General features: G+C 37.2%; 1 protein-coding gene across 1 annotated transcript; it reads left to right on the plus strand.

The window, feature by feature from the left end:
- The first annotated feature begins 1,750 nt into the window (after positions 1–1,750).
- LOC118815289 (adhesion G protein-coupled receptor F5-like) lies at positions 1,751–21,063 on the plus strand. Its single transcript, XM_036581307.1, has 17 exons — positions 1,751–1,839; positions 3,133–3,234; positions 5,907–6,007; positions 8,544–8,598; positions 9,847–9,953; positions 10,031–10,098; positions 10,471–10,607; positions 12,008–12,217; positions 12,460–12,666; positions 13,768–13,923; positions 14,026–14,216; positions 14,312–14,482; positions 14,712–16,052; positions 18,099–18,140; positions 18,261–18,320; positions 18,517–18,586; positions 20,348–21,063. The coding sequence occupies exons 2-17, from the start codon at positions 3,222–3,224 to the stop codon at positions 20,392–20,394; spliced, it is 2,976 nt and encodes a 991-aa protein (XP_036437200.1). The 5' UTR covers positions 1,751–1,839; positions 3,133–3,221; the 3' UTR covers positions 20,395–21,063.
- The last annotated feature ends 1,345 nt before the right edge of the window (positions 21,064–22,408 follow it).

The raw sequence follows: 22,408 nt of genomic DNA on the forward strand, positions 1-22,408 counted from the left end.
GAGATACAAGGTTTTCTTCCAACAACAGTAATACATATATATATATATATATATATATATATATATATATATATATATATACACACACACACACACACACACACAACAGTTACTTCTGGCCACACAAGCTGATTGGTTGAGAAGCGTTCTAACCATGCTGTTATTTCACCATAGCAGAACTCATTCTCTTTGTATGGGATGGCTGGGAAAAAATCCAGAAGTCCAGAATCTTTGAAAAATATATATTTTTGTTTTTCTTGTTGTTCTGCTTTGTGGCAGTTCAATTCCAAATATAAACAACACACTAAACATTTTACTAAACGTTCAAAATGTTTATGTGGTCACATCAATAATGTCCTAACTTATTTACACAGTGAAGAATTATTAACAAACAAACAAACAAAGCAGCAGGGTTCCCGTACAGAGACAGGCCCTTGAAAAACAAGTCAGGCTGGTAGGTAACACTTGGCAAGGCTTGGCCTAATTGACCTTAGTAGGGCAGAAGACAAAAGTAAAGACAAAAGGAGGTGATTTATGTAGCCTTATCTTAAAGGCTGTACTATATATCCACCAATGATCATCCTAGTGTTAGTTGTCACTATAACTTTGTATTCTAATATTTTATACTAACGCTGTTTGCTATCCGCTGTCGACCAGAGGAGGATGGGTTCGCCTTCTGAGTCTTGGTTCCTCTCAAGGTTTCTTCCTCTTGCTTTTAGAGAGTTTTTCCTTGCCACTGTTGCCACTGGTGACACTCATGGGGGCTCAGACCTGGATTTTTCTGAAAAGCTGCTTTGTGACAACACCTGTTGTGAAAAGTGCTATAGAAATAAAACATTCACTTGACTTGACTTTAACTCCTTCTGGGCAATAGCCCTGACTTTTTACACTGCCCTCTCCCAACAGGACAAAAAGAACGCGTATGTGAGGATGCTGTTTGTGGACTACAGCTCAGCATTCAAAACCATTGTGCCCTCAAGGCTCGACATTAAGCTTTGGGATCTGGGTCTGAACAGTTCTCTGTGCAGCTGGATCCTAAACAGGTGGTAAGGATGGGCAACATCACCTCCTCCTCACTGACCCTTAACACCGGAGCTCCTCAGGGCTGTGTGCTCAGCCCTCTCTTGTATTCCCTGTACGCCCACGACTGTTCAGCCAGACACAGCTCTAATGTCATCATCACATTTGCAGATGACACCACAATTGTGGGCCTGATCTCCAATGACAACAAGGAGGCCTACAGAAAGAAGGTGCCAGGAGAACAACCTCTTTCTCAATGTCGACAAGACCAAGGAGCTCATAGTGGACTTCAGGAAGAAAGAGAGAGACACCCCCATCACCATCAACGGAGTCACTGTAGAGAGGGTCAGCAGCTTCAAGTTCCTCGGTGTCCACATCACAGAGGATCTGACATGGACCGAACACACCACACGGGTGGTGAAGAAGGTACAACAGGCGGCTGAGGAGGTTTGGCATGATCTCCTGCATCCTCCCAAATATATATATATATATATATATATATATATATATATAGTGAAGCATATATCTTTTTAAAATTTGCAACTGTAAAATGATATATCCTGTCCTATGCTATTCAAACATGTAATAGACACAGCGGTTTACATCACTACAAAACCTGATTAAATCCAAATCACAAATATAATCACTTTTTCCTCATTTGACAGTCATTCTCATGAACTGTAATGTCAATTAAAGAGGAATAAGGAAGTAGATGAGCAACCCAAACTAGTTCTGCAGGTGAGATCCACAACTGTGCATACCTGCTATAAACTGATCATCAGTGTCAAGTTACATTGGTTGGGCTTGGTCTGAAACAAGGTGAGACTGAGAGACTTATTCCTCCTCTAAAAAGTCAAATACTGTATGTTTTCTGTCTTATATGTCTGTATCGTATGTGTTTATGTGAGTCCTTCAATGGACTTCAATTGAGTTTTCTAAGTTTTGTGAATGAAAGAAATTTGAAATGCGACTTGAATTCAAAGTTCAATAATTACTGAGCGGTGAAAGTAGTCGTCAAATAGTGCAGTCGTATAATTATTTATTGTGGCATATCATATTTATACAGTAATCAACTAAACTGGCTTCTTTTAGGTGATTGTATGGTTTATTTGATCATATCCTGTATTTACATGTAGTTTGGCATGTCATTGTTATCATTCTTAAAGTATTATAATCGGGCTGAAAGAACATCTTTTAACTCTGCAAGTGTAACATAACTACTGCATACATATTAGTCCCACTGAAGGTCCCCCAAAAATCTATATTTGTGCTGTTTTTATCTACTCCATTTTGCAAAGAGTGCTAGTGTTGTATTTATTTGATAAATAATGTTATATAAGACAAAGAGAACATGAGGAAACACAAAACACAGTTTTCAATGACTGTTTCATTTATTGAAGAAAATGTTAGCAACAAGCTAACAGTGGCACACAATCTAGCTTAAACAAAGACATTTGAAGTTGGTAACGGATATTCAAATAAAATTTTTATTTTCCTTAGATTTTGGTTGTTCAGTCTTTTTTAAAGCCTGGCTCAGTATTTTACTGCCAATCATAGACTATAGTAGTCAAGTGCTTGTTGTACACAATGAATAGCCAATGATGTTTCACATGTTGGGCAAGTATTTAATCCTTTCAGGCCCAAATTCTATTCCAGGGGCATGAAAAGTGTGAACATGCTTTGTTCCTTTTAAATGCAACCATAATTTTTTGTTTTTTGAACCCGGTGTAAATTTCAGTTTATTTATTTATTTTTTTTGCATTGAAGAGATATGGTCCATGGCAAAGAGTAATGCATAATAGACGTATTTGTATACTTTGTGTATCTGTTAGTGTGTGTAGGTGTGTTTGTGTGTGTTCATGTGTGCTCTGCATGCATGTTATGTATTGCTAGCGTACTGATGTCGCTGTTGAGATTAAATTATATGGCAGTAAGAAATAAGTGTCACTTAGAGGAAGCTGACACAATGTCTCAGTATCGTTCTGAGACAGTTTTGAAAAACTTCTATGTCATGAAAACAGTTTTGATCAGTATATTTCTGGATTTTTATTTATTTATTAGTGTTTTTGTGTAGTGCAACAAGTATTACATTTATGCCAAATTTGTTTTTAGGTCACCTCATATTAGGATCCTACATCAAGAGACCCCCCCTAGATTCCAGAGATCAATAACAGTTGGATTCAATAATATGAAAGTGCAGCATGGCTACTGCAGGTAAGACAACTTCAATTGTAATTGTCATTATATTTTTGTTATGTAACTTCAAAATAGGCAAATGGTTCAGATTTGTTTTAGACCCTAAGAGAGCTTGATAAACTATTTTAGAACCATGTTACCCAACATCATTAGGTTAAATTAGAAATATGCAGATAGTAAATCAAATTATTTGCATCCAATTGATTTGGCAAGGTTAAAAAATGTCCATGTGGGTGGCTCCAGATGATATGTGTCAAAGATGTACTTCAGTCCAGATTCAGGAATTAAAATCACTTTTATATTCTTCTTTTGTCTGCTTACTCACAATTAGTAAGTTGTCAACAGCAAAGTGACACTGGGTTAATCTAACCCAGCAAGATGGGTTAATTTTACTCCAGAAACAGATCAGTCTTCATCTGAGTAACCCATGTAAAAGCATGTTGAGGCGTACACAAATTATAGATATGTCCAGACCTAATTCAGTTTAAGTTGCGGCAATGCAAATATTTTTAATAAAACATCCTGAATAATTAGTAATCATTTGTTTTAACAGGAAGTAGGGATGTGGTATTGACATCACAGCTTTTTGGGGGTACTCACCATATTTGCTCCAACCTAAAAAGGAGAAAAAAGAAAAAAGAAAGAAAAGTGGAGGACTAATAATTAATGACATAATGAAAAGTAGGCTTGGAATAGTGCATAGATTACCAGCCATAGCAGGTAAAAGAGTAGGAGGACGTCCAAAGATTCAAGTCACATTACCAAATGCTAATATGTGTCGAACATAAATTGGGTCTTAACAAATGGAGAATAATCTTTCTCAACCTATGTCGGCTCTGTTAACCGTAGCATTTGTCAGAACCTGTTTTTGTTTTGGGCTAAACCTTTATTAAGCTGTGTTAGTCTAGCAGACTGCAAATGTAGCGTTAAGGATTTTTTTTTAGTCAATCATTTAAAAGCGTTCTTCTATTGTTACGATGTCAGGTTTGTTATAATAGAAGAACCCTTTTTGGTGCTATATAGAGCCCTTTTCAAAAAGGTTCTATATAGAACAATCTACAGCATGTTCTCAATCTGAAAAACAAACACTTCCACGATGCAAAGAACCCTTTAATCATGCAAAGGGTTCTTTAGCTACGTTCACATTACAAGCCTCATTTCTCAAATCCGATTTTTTGCTCAAATCTGATCTCTCTGACACGATGGATCACACTCATTTAAGTAAGTGATTCAAATCTGTCATTAATATGAACGAACCGGCGTCCTAAAATGACACATCCTACTTAGTAACGTCACGTGAATGAATCACGTGCATCATCAGCAAACAGACTAACGAGCAGAACGAGCTTCGCTGAAGATAATTAACTCTGATCAGCTCTCAGCTTCATTATTGGAGCGAGACGAAGGAGAAAAAGGTGAGATGTGTTTCTTTTTCACCGTTTACAGGCTTTAACTTCTGTTCGGTGATGCTGCCATGGTAACGCTGAATGATGGCCACGCCCAGTGGAGAAAAAGCACATGAATTCCGATCTGAGTGTCACATTAAGGTCGCATGGCCACGAATCGGATACGTATCCGATCTAGGACCACATATGAAAGTGACTCAGGTCGGATTAGAAAAGATCAGATTTGTGTCCACACAGCCCTGAAAACATCAGATCTGAGTCGCATTAGGGCAAAAAATCAGATTTCTGCCACTTCAACCAGGTAATGTGAACGTAGCCTTTGAATATTCTTGGTATGATTACTAGGAATTAAAGATCTTCTGGAACAACATTATAAAGACACACAATACCGTATTATCAATGAACAATGTGTTACTATGTTCTTCATAAGGAGTTAATAATGATCAGGAACAGTAATATAAAGTGTTTAGGGATGTTCCTAAGCCATTGATAGCTACAACAACACAGGCGCCAACAAGAGTCAGACGCTCGCGGTTTGAAAATACAAAAGAGGCTTTACTTCCAGAATCAAAGTCCAGGTTCTTAGTCAAAAAACATGCATGGGTCAAATCCAAAATACACAATAGATACACAACGACAAACATAACACAATGTGAGATGTAGTCGAAGAACAGGCAAAAAGGTCAAAAACACGAATCAGAAGAATCCAGCAAAACAATCCAAAGGGCAGAGCAAAAGGCAAAGTCGAAAGAACAAAAGCAATGGTCAAAAACAGGATACAGAATCAATATAGCGCTCAGTAGTTCACTAGTGCAAACAATATCTCACAACTATCTCGTCCTAAAGCCCGGGCTTTTAAACTAAACTATGAAAGTCATATGACCAATAACACAGGTGACACACATCACCTGTGTTAGACACATATTCTGGAGATCTAGAGTGCTAATAGGAGCGTGAGAAAAGGTCAGGAGTCATTCCCCAGAGAACTCTGGGCAATGGAGTCCGAGTTAGACTCAGAGTGTGAGGGAAGCTCTGCAGTCATGTGATCTCCCAGAGGATTCTGGGAGATGGAGTCCGGGTTCCTCTGAGAGCTCGACGGATGCGTGAAAGTGAGGAGTGAAGAACAGTTATTGGTGTAGCGAGGTTGTGCTTGCCTGGAAACCCCAGTCATGCTCATAAAGAACAGCAGTATTACCTGTTACATAATGCCAACCAAACATCTTATATTTCTGCTGTTACTTGGATTAAATACAAATGTTTAGTTTCTCGCCTTGACTTTTACAGGGACATCAACTCACTTGCTGAGATTTGTTACCATTTTGCTCATGAACATGTGTGTGATGGACTCACAAGGACTGCCTGAACCTACAGACGTCACTGTACAGGTAGAGGGAAAGTTTGTGTTACAGTATTTATGTTCTGAAACACATTTACATGATTTTACTTAAATATTTACATTAAATTAGTTAGTCACAAACCAGAGAGAGGAAGACATTTAACAGTATTTATACACTGAACTATTATAAGTAGAAATGACTTAATGAACTAGAGAAGTGTAGTGAATATGAAAAAGGGATGTAAAGATCCAATACACACATTTAGTAAGCTCTATAAGTATTGGCACCCTTGGTTAATGAGTAAAAAAAGCCCATTAAAAATGCCATTGTGGTTAATGTGGTTAATCCCAAACTGATAATATGAGAGAACAATAAGCTTTAGTTGAAGTAAATTTAGTCTAGGGAAAAAAAAACATAAACAAAACCACATATAACAATTATTGGCACCCCTCCATTTGAAACTTTGTGCAACCTCACTTTGCTTGATTACATTAAAGAATACAAGAAATACAAGATCCTCAAAATTTCTCTAGATTTTAGTTTTTTGGCAGAGACAGCCAGATTTTTCACTTAAAATGTGGTACTTCATGGAGTTCACAATGCCATGTGTACTACCATGTGGCCTTTGGAGAAAAAACAGCCCAAATACATCAAAGATCCCCCACCATACTTACGTAGATTATGTTCTTTTCTGTGTAAACTTTCTAAGGAAAATCTATTCACTCAGTGGCCATCATGGTAACACCACCGGACAGTTATTTCCAATCATAAAAGACTCTTTTTATGACTCTTAAACTCTTTGAATGGGGAGAGACCAAAACCTTGAGGGTTTATATATGCATATACTATATGCATCTTTTTCATATTTTGATCAATTACAATCACAAAGTATTTACATTAGACAGTCACATATGCTGTATGTTGTTTTTTTCTTCCGGAGATCTTGAATCTATCATCATTTGAAATGTAAATGGCATTTTTGAATAAGATTTTTTTTATTGATAAAATAAGTACTTTTGAAGTAATTAGATTGACAAAAATATTTACTGTCACTTGTTTATAATACAACCCCATTTGCAAAAAAGTTGGGACGCTGTGAAAAATGTAAATAAAAAGCAATGATGTGCAAATCATTTAAACCCTATATTTCATTGAAAATGCTTCAAAGAGATCAAATGTTGAAACTGAGAAACTTCATTGTTTTTTGAAAAATATATGACCATTTTGAATTTGTACTGCATAATATGTAATATATAATGTTCCAAACATTTTTAGGTTAAACAGGTAACGGCTAACCTCTTGCTTTTTTAGCACTATTCAGCATGCAAGTTTTTTAAACTGGCATTATCTGGCATTATCATTTTAATTATCAGGTTTTATTCGCCACTTTGGCTGATGACGGACCTCTTCAAGTCATCTTCAGACAGAATTTTGATGGAGTGGGGCCAGTTTCGGACTCAAAACAATGTGTTTCTGGTCAGGCCAGGCTCAGACAGAAAGTTCTTGTTTTGTATTTGGTTTAGGACCAAAATTTCAGGCCTGATTTAAGCTATACCTTATTTTCATCTCTGTTAAATGTAGGATTTATCTGAATTTGGAGTTCTATACTAAACTATATTTGAAGCAGCTATCAAAAGCTGGGCTGGGGCTGAACATTAAAATAAAGCACACACACAGTTAGAATTTACTGAGCTGTGTTAGTCTAGCTGACTGAAAACAATGTTAATTAAACTTAAAAAACACTTTTGTCAATTTCATTGTCATTCTTCCATGTACTGATGGGAATAGGAGCTAACCCTATTAGCTAACATTGCTAACCTCAGTGTAAACTCAGTGATATGACAGAGTGAATTTAATTATATGTAAAATTAAATGTGGGGCAGAAAAAGTGGCTTGACACAGTAGCTGGGTAGCTACACCTGGTGTGGTCTTAGTGGCTTCTTCAGAATATTGCCAGTCCTTTGTTAATGTTCATGGCATATTATATAAAATACTTTTTGCGTTAAGGTTGATTTCCCATGGTTTGTTTGGTTGGTTGGTTGTTTAATCCAATATTATAACATTTTTGAGTAACATTATCTTTCAAAAAAGTATTAGTAGTTTTCCAATAACAACTCATACAGTGGTATGCCACACATTTCAACCTCCCTGCACATTTAGTTGATTTTCTAAGTGAAAATAAACACACATCATTCACAGATTTATACAGCATTTTCTGTGAATATCATTTAGCAATTTCTGTTTATTTGCTGAGTTTAACATATTGGGAAACAATAAAACATAAAATGCAAATTATGCTCTAACTTTTGCACAGGCCTAGTTTCTAATTAGTTAAATTCAGCAAATAACCAGTAATTATGTATTATGATCTGCAGAAGTGTGTTCTCGGTAGAGAATGTATTATTCTTATTTAGAGAATCAACAAAACATGTAATTTGACCAGGGACACCCACACGTTTGCATGCGCCTGTATGTAACTGAGTTGGTATGTAATTGCCTTATTTCTGGCTCCATTATTGCAGGCGCAGCATTACTGTAACAACCTTGCTGTACTCTAATAAGCTTTCATTTAATTATATTTCAGATGAGTTACACTGATGGAGAACTCACAACAGAAAGTCACACGACAGAAAAAATAGGTAAGTATAAATTCCACATTAAAATCTTAGTGTAACGGTGGAGGCAAGGAGGCAGGATGCAAATGTGAGTTGCTTTTATTGAAATTATTGAAATTCGAGTTACAATTAGAGTCCAGAGTTGCAGAAGTTTGAAGAACATACAAATCCATGACAAAAACAAAACCAAACTACAAGATGAAAGAAAACAAGAGACAAGGTAGATAGAGCCTTTCCAGATGTGTAAGCTGCCCACCCCATAGGCACTAATGCAGCCCCAGACCATCAAAATTGCAGGCTTTTGAACTGTGCGTTGACAACAAGCTGGATGGTCACTCTCCTCTTGAGTTCCCAGGACACAGCGTCTGTGGTTTCCAAAAAGAATTTCAAATTTTCATTAATCTGACCACAGAACAGTTTTCCATTTTGCCTCAGTCCATTTTAAATGAGCTTTGGCCCAGAGAAAACGGCGGCGTTTCTGGATTGTGTTGACATATGGCTTCTTCTTTGCATGATACAGCTTTAACTTGCATTTGTGGATGACACGACGAACTGCGTTCACAGACAATGATTTCTGGAAGTGTTTCTGAGCTCATGCAGTGATTTCCAGTACAGAATCATGCCTGTTTTTAATGCAGTGTCACTGTCGGCCTTGTCCCTTTCATACAAGGATCAGACTGTAGATGGTCTGATATCCAAAGTCTTCACAATTTTACATTGAGGAACATTTTTCTGAAATTGTTTCACAATTTTTAGATGCATTTTTTGCAGATTGGTGAACCTCTGCCCATCTTTGCCTCTGAGAGACTCTGCCTCTCTAAAATGCTCTTTTTATACTCAGTCATGTGAGTTGCTCCTCCAGCTGTTTTTTTTTTTATTAGTACCACTTTTCCAGCCTTTTGTTGCCCCATCCCAACTTTTTGAGAAGCATTGTTGCCACCAAGTTCTAAGTTCTTTCCACTTTTGTCCATTTTATCAGGTCCACTTACCACACAGGTGCACTTTTTAGCTCTACAAACCTTAATTCCAAAAAATGGTATGATGCTATGTAAATAAAAAAAATCACACTTGTGATTGGTCTGTCTGTTGGCACTAGCAGACGTGGTGTCATTGGTGCCTCCGTGGTCAGCCATTTCCTGTAGTGAGATACTGAATTCTTGTTGAAAGAGAATAATATTTTAGATGTCCTTAAATTTGAGTGGCAACATTCTTCTGTCCTCCTCCTTTGATTTCACTCTAATTTCACTCTAAATCTTTTTTTTTCCTTTTTAGAACACACTATAACTTTATCACTGACCATAGATGAAACGTTTGACAACTCACACACAGACAAAAACAGTCAAAAGTACCAAAAGTACAGCAGAGACATCACGAGTTCAGTAAGTATGGCATATATTTATGTGCTTTAACACATCTATCAAATCCTAACTGTAATAATAGTGAAAGTCTTTTTCAGGTTGACAGTGCTTACAGTGCCAAACTTTCTTCATACAAAGCTGGTTCTGCAAAAGTTATTCAGTTCAGGTAAGACTGTTTATATTTACATAACAAAGTTTAACCATCATAAATAGGTTTACTAGAGGTCTAATTTCTAAGATATTTGTTTGCCCCGATAACCAAGAAAGATTTTCAGTAAATACTGTAGGTAACTGAATTTTACTACACACAAAAAGTATTAAGAAACTAGTAAGAAAGATCAAAAGTCAATGAATCAGTTAGTGAATTAGTCTCTGTTAATCACAACCATTACAACTGTGAATTTGGAAACCATAGATAAAACTGAACATTTCTAAATATGCACCATGTTTTGATTTGAATCAAACGTGTGGTTTTGATCACACAATTGTTCTATGTTGTTATGTTCTAAATTATGTTCTCTGAATTTTTTTTTATCAGGCCTGGCAGTGTGATAACAGACTTCACTATTGTAACAACAACTGATACACTTGATTTTAGTGCAACAAACAAACAATTAGCGTCTGTTCTCAGTGCAAACGGATATGAAGTGAGTGCAGATTCCTTTGCTCAAACTGGTAAGGTTGTTTTTTCACTTTTCTTTCTTTTACACTTTTTTTCATTCTCAGAAGTTCATAGTAATTACACTAATGGGTCATTCTCATGAACTGATAAAATCTAACATACAAGCTAAATAAATGGAAAAAAAAAAAATCAGCAGAAAAACAGCATTTTTAAAATAAATGTATAGCCCATTGCTCTTATTTTATGGATCATGCATATATTTGGAACGTTGTCTAAAATTTCTTTACATTTCAATTTAACAAAACTTTCACCCAAAATCTCACTAGCGTAAATTTTTAAAGATGTAGAAAGAATATTTCTGCAAATTTAAATAAGTATAACTTTTATTTAGGTGGTGGATCATTCTCAGCACTGCAGTAACGCTGATGTAGTGGTGGTGTGTTAGTGTGTGTTGCGCTGGTACAAGTGGATCAGACACAGCAGTGCTGCTGGAGTTTTTAAACACTGTGTCCACTCACTGTCCACTCTATTAGACACTCCTAGCTTGTCAGTCCACCTTGTAGATGTAAAGCCAGATGATAGTGGAGCTGATAAAATGGACAATGAGTGTAGAAACAAGGGTCATAATGTTATGCCTGATTGGTGTATACACAGAAATTGTATTTTATTTTTTCACTAAACAGTTGCTTTGAGAATTATGAAAATAGCATGTATTTATATTGCGTTTCGTAGGTTTAGTCAGATTCAGTTAATATCAGCTTGATTTTCTTTTGCCTGTTTCATATTCTTTTTATATTCATGTTAAATAACATTAGTGCTCATTACTGTCATTTTGTCATCCCCCTTGACAAACAGTTTATTACAATAAAACAGCAGTTTTATTTTAAATTTTCACAAATTTTAAAAGAAATTAAAATTGCGTACCTCCTCAAACTAATTGTGTATTTTTGCCTGTAGTTTTGTTATTGTTTTGTAGTTTGCCATGAAAAACAAAAGTGCTTTTTAAAAACCAGTTTACAGGTTACATTAATGAGATAATTAGTCAAAATCAAAACCTTATGAATAGTTGAAGTATTATAAATTTACTCTGTGATAAATATGTACTAATAAGTGGAAAGATTTTAAAACATTTAATCAAACTTTGTGCTGTGAGTTGAAAATAACAAGCTTCTAACATAAACAAGTTAAGTTAAAGTCATACACTGTATGCACAACTGTAAAATTTCAAGGTAATAATAACAATTAAAAATGCAAAAAAAAAAATTTTTTTTTTTGTTGTAAGATTTTGTTGTAAAATGTTCTGCTACTTGACGGTGCATTTATATTTTTATTTCTAACACTGACATTCAGACAGTAAGCAGTAATTGAAATAATTTGAAAAACGAATGGTTTAAATATTAGCACACGTGTAAATTGATTAAACAACAGACTCTGTATGACTTTTATTTTTTAGTGGAAAATGGCTTATATGATCCACGCAAAGGCAACATTTACCCTGGCAAAGATATGGATTTGGCCTGTGTTCCTCCAGCCTTCAGTACTGGAGGAATAACCTGGAGTTTCAATGATAAAATCATCTCAACAGAAGTAGATCCTAGTCAATATCAAATCAGTGCTGACAGAAAAACACTCACCGTGAAAAGCACCAGTGATCAGGACAGTGGTAAGTCATGATTAATTCACAAGATACTTTTAATATACTTCTGCTACTTTTACCATTATCAAGTTACCTGATGTTAATTACTGTTTAGTGTTTTATGAATAAACAGCTGACATGTAAAAAGAGGAAATGATCTTTGCAGTAAAAGCTTGTGCTTCTGCTCATATTAATGCTACTGCAGTGATGGACTGTCTTGCAGATAATAACGAGTTATTTTACTCATTGTATTCTCTTTGCCTTCACAGGTAAATACGCATGTACAACGACCTTAAACTCAATTCCCTACATAATCTGGCAAAGGATGGTAATTCAGCCATTGCCCAATATCAGAGTGACCACCTCAAAAGCTGTGTACTGTGATGGATCACCAATCACACTGGAGTGCTGCGCTGAGAACAGCTACAAGACTAAGTGGAGCCTGATCACTTCATCTGGACCACAGAAGCTAACAGGTCCCACACACAAACAGCTCACACACACACACACACACACACACACACACATTTTATATATATATATATATATATATACACACATACACACACACACGCACATACATACATATGGCGGAATAAAACTTCATATCTCCAAAATGGTAACTTTATAGGAGAAAGAAGAAACCTACTTTACTTTTAATGTAAAAAAAATGGAACCAGGCTTTTTTTCCAAGTAATTTTTCGTTTCTTTTAGTCCATTCATCATGAAATTTATAGACAATGAAAAAGGGCAACAGTTTTTTTCAAATTAAGTCATATCAAAAATGGAGATATGACGTTTTCATCCGACAACAGCTATATCAGAAAGCAAATTCAGCCAGGACAACCTTGGTAGTGTAACAGTTAGCCAACTTTCTGCAAATGCTGTTCTCACTGCTGCTGTCTCGTTCAGTTTCTCTCCCTATCCGCCGACCTGAGCTGCAAACATGAAGCAGTCAAAATGAAGTTACACTGTTTTTCAAAACACATGAATAAAATGCTAAATGTTTTTTAAATGGATCAGAATATACTAAGGCAGATGTCCATACACTTGGGTGCACTGCCAAACTCTAACTAGTGTGTGAGAAACCCTGAAACCTCTCCAGATCCTCTGCTCTGCTCGGCTCATTCCTCATGTTTTCAAAGCAGGTTATGTGAAGGGACTGGGATGACTAAGTCTAACGCTTCGGTGAACATTGAACCATTTTTTATAAATTTGAAAGTGTGTTGTGGATCTAGCAATGTCCTAGTTTTAGCTTTTAAGCAGTGGCAGCCAGATTTTTACTTAAAATCTCCTTTTACTTTATTGAACCGATGATGCCATGTATCCTATAAAGTTCTGTGGACATTTAGAGCAAAAACAGCTCGAAAGAGTTCCAGAACATTCAGATAGATTTAAAACAAGAGGAAACATAAATATATAAATGTGCTTCACTTGGGGTGCCAATAATTTCCATGTGGTTTTGTAAAAAATAAAGCCTTTGTCAGAGTGAGGAGATTTTTTTTGTTCCGTGTGTTCCGTAACCCTCTAATGATTTTAAAGGTTTGCCTTCATAAAGCAATTTACTCTTTGCACAGACCCAACGATAGGCTGCAGCTCATATCCGTACCCAGGTTTCAGTGAAGCGGACTGTAAGGACGGGGACAAAATTGTGACTTTCCTATGGGAAGTCTTTGACCTCAATGGAGACCTTTCTGATACAAACCGCGTCAGAATTACTGCAACAGGAAAAAGTGAGTTATCTGCTGACTCCTTAGATATAATCATTTTTAGACAGTTTTTTTTGCCACCTTGTGTAAACTTTTGTGTCCCCCCCACCCCACCCTCACCCGAAGGTTTGTACTGCTACGATAAACAATTTGGAGCTGGAAAAATAAACGACCTACAGACTGGTTCTTGTGATGCGGATAGCGTTGGCACTGTGACAGCTCTCTGTACATCCAACACAACAGACAAAGGTACCTGGAAGATTGTGGAAGATAACTGCATCCTGCGTGCTCTTCAAGAACTGATAGACAAATCTGAGGTAGTATGATTCTTCTCTGAATGTTTGTTTATTTTCCATACAAAAAATAACTATTGCTCAGATAAAATGTTTCAAAACATTGTGCTTTTCTGTAGAATTTACAAGTTGCAGACGTCCCACAGTTTACAGCTGACCTCCGGGATGCCACCGAATCCAATTCTGCTAAGATAACAGAGTCTGAACAGAATGTCTTAACAGTTGTCAACCTAATGAAAGTAATTGCTACTGTCTCACAATTACTTATAGTTGACAAGTCCATCATGACGGTAAGCATATGTTTTACCAAAGTTTATTTCTTCTGTTGTATTTTAAATTTTACAGTTAAAGTTAATCATTGCTTTGTATTAAATGCAGAGGATCCAAACAGTGGTGTCTAATTTCTGAATCATCTAGAGGTTGTTTGCTTTTGCTCTTCATTTAGTTGATTTAACCCTAAAAAACTAGAAGATTCTGTTGTGCTGTATTTAATTTATACTATTTGAATTTAATTTTAAGGATTTCCTAAGAACGTCTGATGTCATTTCATCAATATCAGCACAGCCAGCATGGGAGCATTTGAACCAAATGTATACAACACAGACTATGAGCTCTGAACTTCTGAAGTCAACTGAGGAAATTGGAGGCAGACTCACAGATGACAGTTTTAGAATAACAACAAACAGCACTCAACTGGACAGAACTAAAACCTCTGGTCCATTTTTTGGAACATTTGGCGTAAATTCCACCACACAGATAGATATTCCAGAGCTTAGTGGACAGACTTTGATCACCACCATAGTTTTCTCAGCTTTTCACAATGTCTTACCTGTTCGAAATGCACGCTATGACACTTCAATCAATGGAGATGTGGCTGCAATCATTGTGAACGAGACAGTTTACAGCATCTCTCTTACTTTTGATATTAAAAATGAGTCACTGAGAAACCCTCAGTGTGTCTTTTGGAACTACAGTCTTTTGGATGGGGATGGAGGATGGGACTCAACTGGATGTGAAATAAAGCCTTTAGTGAAACAAATTGGCAAGTTTAAGTGTGAATGCAGTCACACAACCTCATTCTCGATCCTGATGTCGCCATTTTTTGTGGATAATCTTGTTTTGGCCTTTATACCTTTTATTGGTGTTGGCATTTCGATAATCTGCTTAATTTTGGCCCTCATTATTGAGATCATCGTATGGAAGCCATTGACCAGGAATGACACATCCTACATGCGCCACGTCTCCATAGTCAACATCGCTCTGTCCCTCCTGATTGCGGACATATGCTTCATCATTGGAGCAGCTATTGTTAAAGACGGAGAACAGACACCAGTGGGTCCCTGCAGTGCAGCAACGTTCTTCATGCACTTCTTTTACCTTGCTCTCTTCTTCTGGATGTTACTTTCAGCACTCCTGCTCCTCTACCGGACCATTATGGTGTTTGCTAGAATGTCTAAGTCCATTATGATGGTCATAGCATTCAATGTTGGCTATGGGGCCCCATTACTCATAGCTGTCATCACTGTGGCAGTAACAGCTGGAGGTGGAGGATACATCCAGGAAGAGAATGCCTGTTGGCTGAACTGGTTCAAAACTAAGGCCCTCCTGGCGTTTGTGATTCCTGCTCTCACCATTATAGTTATAAACCTCCTGGTGCTTGTTGTGGTGATATATAAGATGTTAAGGAGGGGAGTTGGTAACGTCTCTCAGCCAGATGAGAAACATGCCTTAATGATGATCGCCAAATTTGTGGCCATTTTAACCCCTCTCTTTGGTCTGACCTGGGGATTTGGCATCGGGACCATGGTGACATCTGATTTAGGAGTTCACATTGTGTTTGCACTCCTCAATTTACTGCAGGTACCAAGGTTAATATAATTACTGTAAAAGCATTTTGTTTTTTTTTGGATTTTGTTTCTCTGTTTATTACAGTTGTTCTTAATCACTTAGATGCATTTCTTGAAGCATCACATTTTCAGCACTCCTAAGTGCAATTCTCAAAACAGTGAAAGCATTTCTCACAACATTGTATCACCTGTACAAATCAACCTAAAACACTCAAAATCTCGACAACACTGTCACCAAACAGAGAGCTCTCCTTCATTTGTGTGCACTGACACGATAAATGCTAAATATTTGCATTAAAACTGGATTGACTATACAGTGTTGCTGATAGTAACGAGAGATTGTCCCACTTTCAGATGTAGGATTTATAAAATGATACAGGGTGAAGTCAACAAAGGCAAGCCTGGTGTCAATAATGGGGAAAAAAATAACATACGTCACCAACATCACCATGATCACAATGACAACAGAAGGAACAATATTAAGCCCCTTGCTAATCATTGTGCACACAACACTTTATCATCATCACACCTGATAAACATGTTTTATGTTTTGAGATTTTATGTTGGAGTCGCTTTCTGCTGTCCTCAGCTGTGATCAGCATCTTCAGCCTTGTGTTAATACTTCTGATTACGGGGCTGGAGATCAAATAACTTCCACCTCCAACTGAGAAGAGTTTCTCAGTAGGGTTGAGGAAGGGTGAATAGAGTGGTCCTTGCTTTGGCAAAAAGCACCACTCACTCAGTAACTTCATTCACTCATTCTCTCAAACAGTTCTTTACTACAGGTAATATATATTTAGGGTTTAAGGTTTAGAAGTGTTGCCACTGTAGTCAAACAAATGGGAGTCATATGCATACTGCTTTCAAACTGTCTGAAAAAGCAGTGAGAGCGAGCTCACTGTGCCTAGGAGAGAACGCAGTGCACAGATGCTTCTATTTTCCTTGTTTTTTTTTTGTTTTTTTTTTTCATTCCTGTGCAATGTAATTGTGTATATATGTGCCTTTTTAACACTGTCTACGTTGATTGGTAAGATTGGTTTATACCTTTAGAATGATCGCCTAGTTTTACAACTACTGCAACACTGGGAAATGACCATATGGGTGATAGAAATTTCTTAGTAGAGTTGAGGAAGCGTTTATAGGGTGATTACAAATCCCAAAGTACAGTAACCCTTCTGTGGCGTTCAGGTCTGTGGGACCCATTTTCAATGTTTACCAAAAGAAAAAAAGCTATGATTTATTATTATTTCATCCTCAGATTCTTTGCTCATTTTCTGTGAAGAACATATAAAATAACCCATTTTCAGTGTCTTCACTCTGTTTACCCCCCACACATTTATATTACACATGTGGTGTTGGGTGAACCTGTGGGGAGTAAAAGTGTGGAGGTGCTGTGTCCTTCACTCTGTTCTCCTCCTACATGGCCTGCTGTTAGTGTGTGTGTGTATATGTGTGTGTGTGGACACTTGTGATATTTTAAACATCTGGTATTTTTACATAAATAGTTATGGCTGTATTGATTAAAAATACAATACTGTGGTGGGTCCACCAGACCGCTGAGTAACAAACACATCAACACCACTCAAGGGTTACGGAAGGTTGTATGGGGCAGTCGAAACTCTTTAGTATAGTGGGGAAGGGTGAATAGACTGAAAGAAAGTCCTTAGTTCAGTTGAGAAAGGGTAGATAAGGCAGTGGAAATGCCTTAGAAGAGTTAAGGAAGGGTAAACAGGGCAGTTACCACTGAGTATAGTGTAGGAAGGGTGAGCACCTCTGTAGAAACCCATTAGGACAGTTGAAAAAGGGTGAACAGGGCAGTAGAAACTCATGAGAAGAGTTAAGGAAGGGTGAACAGGGCAGTAAAAACTCCCCAGTAGAATGCATTTCTTTAGCGTGGATACTACTTTGTTAGTGCTCAAAGGGTTTGAGGCACTATTTTGAGAATACGTTTAAATTTTGGGAAGTGCATCTAAGTGATTGAGATTATTAATCCATGCATTTGAATTGATTATATTACATTGCTTGTTTAATGACCAAGCTGTCATTGATCTTTTTAAAGGGTTTCTTTGTTTTGCTGTTTGGAATTCTGTTGGATAGAAAGGTATGTATTCTGAGCAGGCTTTGATAAGCTCATTTGCTGAACTAGTGAGGAGCTTGTCGAAATACTAAGTACATTTTCAAAATACACATGATTTTAAGGTTATTTGTTTTATGATCACAGGTCCGTGAGGCACTGGCAGTAAAGCTGAGACTAAACAATATTAGCTCTAGCCGCAGCAGGGTAAGGTCCACCCCATATCATGGTACTCCACTTCAGTCACACATGCCCAACGCTATTCATAGATGACCCCGCCCCCATTCTGTGATTCTCTGGCAACACTGACACAATTAGTTAATTGACACAGTTGCTTCATGAGATGGTGCTTTGCATCGACAGTGTGTCCCTGTTATTCTTTTCTTTTTTCTTCTCTCTTTAGTTACAGAGCACTGATGCAGAGCCATCGTCTTCTATTGGACTGGACTTCATTGGAAGGTCACGTCTAAACAGTAAGTATCTGAACTGACAACCACAACGACTATTGATCCTCCTTTGCCCGAAGGCTGTTATTACTGTAATTCTCTTAAACAGCCAGCAAAATGGGGCAGTTAGTCCCTGAGGAGTTAAAGGAATATTTAATAATTGAGATGTTTTTACTGCTGAAACAGTGATATAATTGTAAATGGTATACTTTCACTTTTCCTTTGGATAGAAGGGTATAGACATTTTTCTTAAATAATCTAATGAGTCTGTAAGGTCTAACAAAGGATGGGCCGAATGCTCAGGTTGATAACAGCGCAGTTACATAAAACTACACCATATCTTGATAGCTATGGTGTAGTGGAGTGGAGACAAAGTACAACTGCTTTATTCCCATTCCAGAAAGAAGGAAACTAGTATACAGCAAATTTTACGGTGTTAAAAATATTGAGTGTTGTTAATAATTTTTTATTATTATTTATGATTTTTTTTATCCCCATTGTGTTTATAAAGATCAGAGGTTGGTGTTTTAGGGGAGTGTAATAACAGCAGTCTTGCAATTAAGTGTTTAAATTTGCAGGTGAAGCTAAAACATAACCATATTGAAGCACTTGTTGCAAAGCAATATTAATTGCAGTAAAAGACAAAAAAACAGTGTAATCAGCTGCAGTGTAGAGAACCAGGATTAGTGCCGGGGTGCGTTTAGCCAAATCTTCATAACGCTAAGTATTTCATTAACTTCAGAACATACATTAATTAACAAATGTTTCCTACAACACTTCTTGTCTAAAGTATCATGGAAACTTGCCATAAATGAACATTTAACCCATTGTATTCATTTTTTAAGAAGGATTAGTTAGTTTAAGTCACTGCTGCAAGTTTTAAGCTCAAATATTATAATGTGAACAACAACAACAACAACAACAACAACAATAAGAAGAATTACAAGAAGAATAGAATTAGAAGAAGAAGAATTACAAGAAGAATAGAATTATAAAAAAAGAAGAATTACAAGAAGAATAGAATTAGAAGAAGAAGAAGAATTACAAGAAAAAGAAAAAGAATTGAAATTATTTGCTTAATGTCAAAAAGTATTAATGTATTTAATATGATAGTATATAGTAATTGCTATTTAGCTCTAAATAAAAAACACATTGACCCTCCATTCTGAGCTGAAGATTTCTAGTTAACAGGTAGGAAGATGTTAACTTTTGGTATATATGTCTTATTTGAACATGAGGTCTGCTGAACTGTGCATGTTAACCCCTTAAATGGCCAGGGCCCACCGGTAGGCCCAAAGTTTTATTACACACTTCTTAGGTGTAACCTAAGAATAGCTCAGCAAGTTAGTATCGGAGCCCCTGTAGTTACTGAATGATAAGCCTTAGTATGTAAAAAGCCTGGGATTTTAAGGGTTCAACAAAGCTTCAAGCCAATACTGAACCTGTAAAATTGCATGCCTTCATTGCATTTGTCTATATTATTATTAAGTCGATTTCAACTCCTGGTGACCATATGGATAGTGTTTCTTCAGGATATCCAGTCTTCTGTTGGGAGTATTTACGCTAATGGCTTGTTTTTCTTTGATCACATCCATCTTGTTGCAGTCATGCCATGCTAAGGTATATCCGTGGTTTTCTGAGGAAGGATTCGGGGGCAGGAGTACTTAAATGTCAAACTTTTCTAATTATTATTCTCTCATACAAAACAAAACTTGAGCTTCAGGCTCAAACATTTTAGCTTGTCTCTTGTCAGCTGGCTCTGCACTGAGTTGCTGTTTCTCTTCTCAGCCTACAGAAAGAAACCACACTTAAAAGTAGTCTGCTGTCCCGAGTAGCGCAACCATCTAAGTGGCCCCATAATCAGGAGATTGCAAGTTCGATCACTGGTGATTCTACAGCTGTCCGTGGCCGGGAGTCCAAGAGAACACAATTGGCCTTGTTCTCTCTGGGTGGGTAGGATGCCCCCCCACCCAGTCTCCCCCCATCACTCAACGCGATGCTAGTAACAGATCTGGCAGTTGGTGCTTTCCTTGTTGCAAGAAACAGGAGGATGGCCAGAGATCAATGTGCTGATGTAATTAGTATAATTTACTTCTTTAAACTGGATGAACTGGACGCCCAGACTCCATATACTCAGCCAGTGTAATGACACTGAAGCTTTACCTCTGGTAAAAACCGGCAAACCTGCCAACTCTGCAGGCCGCAGTAGTTACCCTGAGCACAGCCCACTTTTACACAGCCTCCTATTACCATCCACTCTACAGTAAGCTAGAGGATTTAAAAGTGCTTTTGCAGTAGTTTATAACATAAAACTAAGAAATTAATCACACAATCACAAATGTAACCACATTCAGAGCAGATTATATTTAGGTTTGCGTTAATAAAGCTAAAGGATCTGTGGTTCCCAAGTACGGACACTCTATGCTAAAAGAAAACAGTATTGCTGAGAACTTCCAGGAATTCTCAGAAAATAGGATCTTTCCGATGCAAGCAATATTTTCATGAACAAAAAGTCCTTAACACCATTTACAAACACTTAAGTAAGCTTTCAGCCCTTTCAAGTAACATTTATGTCATCAGTAATGTAGAAGATATCAGATTTTCATATTACATTCATACAATGTCTCTTTCAGGTCCTTTCCATGTTATGTAGGCTATTTGCAATATAATTTCTGTGTATATTACATTATAATGCGCCACTAACCTGAGCTTGTCCTTTGCAGGGGTGTACAGTGTATCAAATTGCAGTGGATCCTCATGTTCAATCAACTCATTTTTCAGTACTGTACAATCCAAAGATGTAGATGATGATAAGAGGAAAACAAGCTCAGACAAGACCAAGGCTGAAGATGATTCCACTTGTTCAGCATATGAATTCAGCATGTGAATCCAGATGATGTTGAAGACAAATTGTAACAGAAGCTATGAAATTTCTACTAATTTGTCCGACTTCAATTAGAATACCTACCAAGATAACTGGTGACCACAGTCAACAGAAGTCTGGCAGTAATACTTGAACTTTCTCATTTGGACTGAGACACTTAAAGCTGTATATTCGTTGGGCTTTAGATTTAGATCGTTTACAGAGGTGTAATTAAATATTATAAAATGTGTCTATGCTAACTAATACATCAACCTTTTATGTGTAACTTTGATCAAGACTTCATTTGATGTTTCATTATCGTTTCCACAGCATGTAATGAAAATAAATGAAACTTAATTGCATCTAAATTTTCATTTCTTAGTGTTTTTATTTTATATTTGTAATGCAAAATATGTTTTTTGCTTAAAGCCTCTAATGGTTAAAAACATTTTGATCTGCTGGGATGAATGAGGACACTGGGAACAGGTTATAGAGACACAGAGCTTTCTTTTTATTCCACAACACAAACGCTTAAGCTTTTCAGCTCGTACAACTAAACAAAAACTGCTTCAGTGGCTTTTCAGCCTTGATTCTGCTCAGCTCGCTCAGTGTCTCCCTCTGGTCTCTGCCAGCCTACCGAGAAAATACATGGCTATAAAAAGCCTGGCAGAAACAACACACAGGTGAACATCATCAGCTACTCAGCCTGCCGGTTCAATGTGACTAGCTCTTTATCCTGCAAGAAACTCTCGACCACACCCCCCACTTTACATACGCCCACCGGCCCACTCAGGCCGAGCAGTCGTCCGGCATAGAGGACTGCTTTAATCTGGTTAAAAGCCTGTTGGCTCCATCCTCTGGTCCTGGTTCTGGTGCTCCCTTTTTAGTGAGATCAGTCAGTGGACTGGTGACATCCAAATAATTAGGTCCAAACCTAAGATAATAGTAAGTGTCTCACCTCCTATTTGGTCTTGGATCTCGCGCAG

The sequence above is a fragment of the Colossoma macropomum genome, unplaced genomic scaffold (genome assembly GCF_904425465.1).
Source record: "Colossoma macropomum unplaced genomic scaffold, Colossoma_macropomum, whole genome shotgun sequence".
Classification (NCBI taxonomy): domain Eukaryota; kingdom Metazoa; phylum Chordata; class Actinopteri; order Characiformes; family Serrasalmidae; genus Colossoma; species Colossoma macropomum.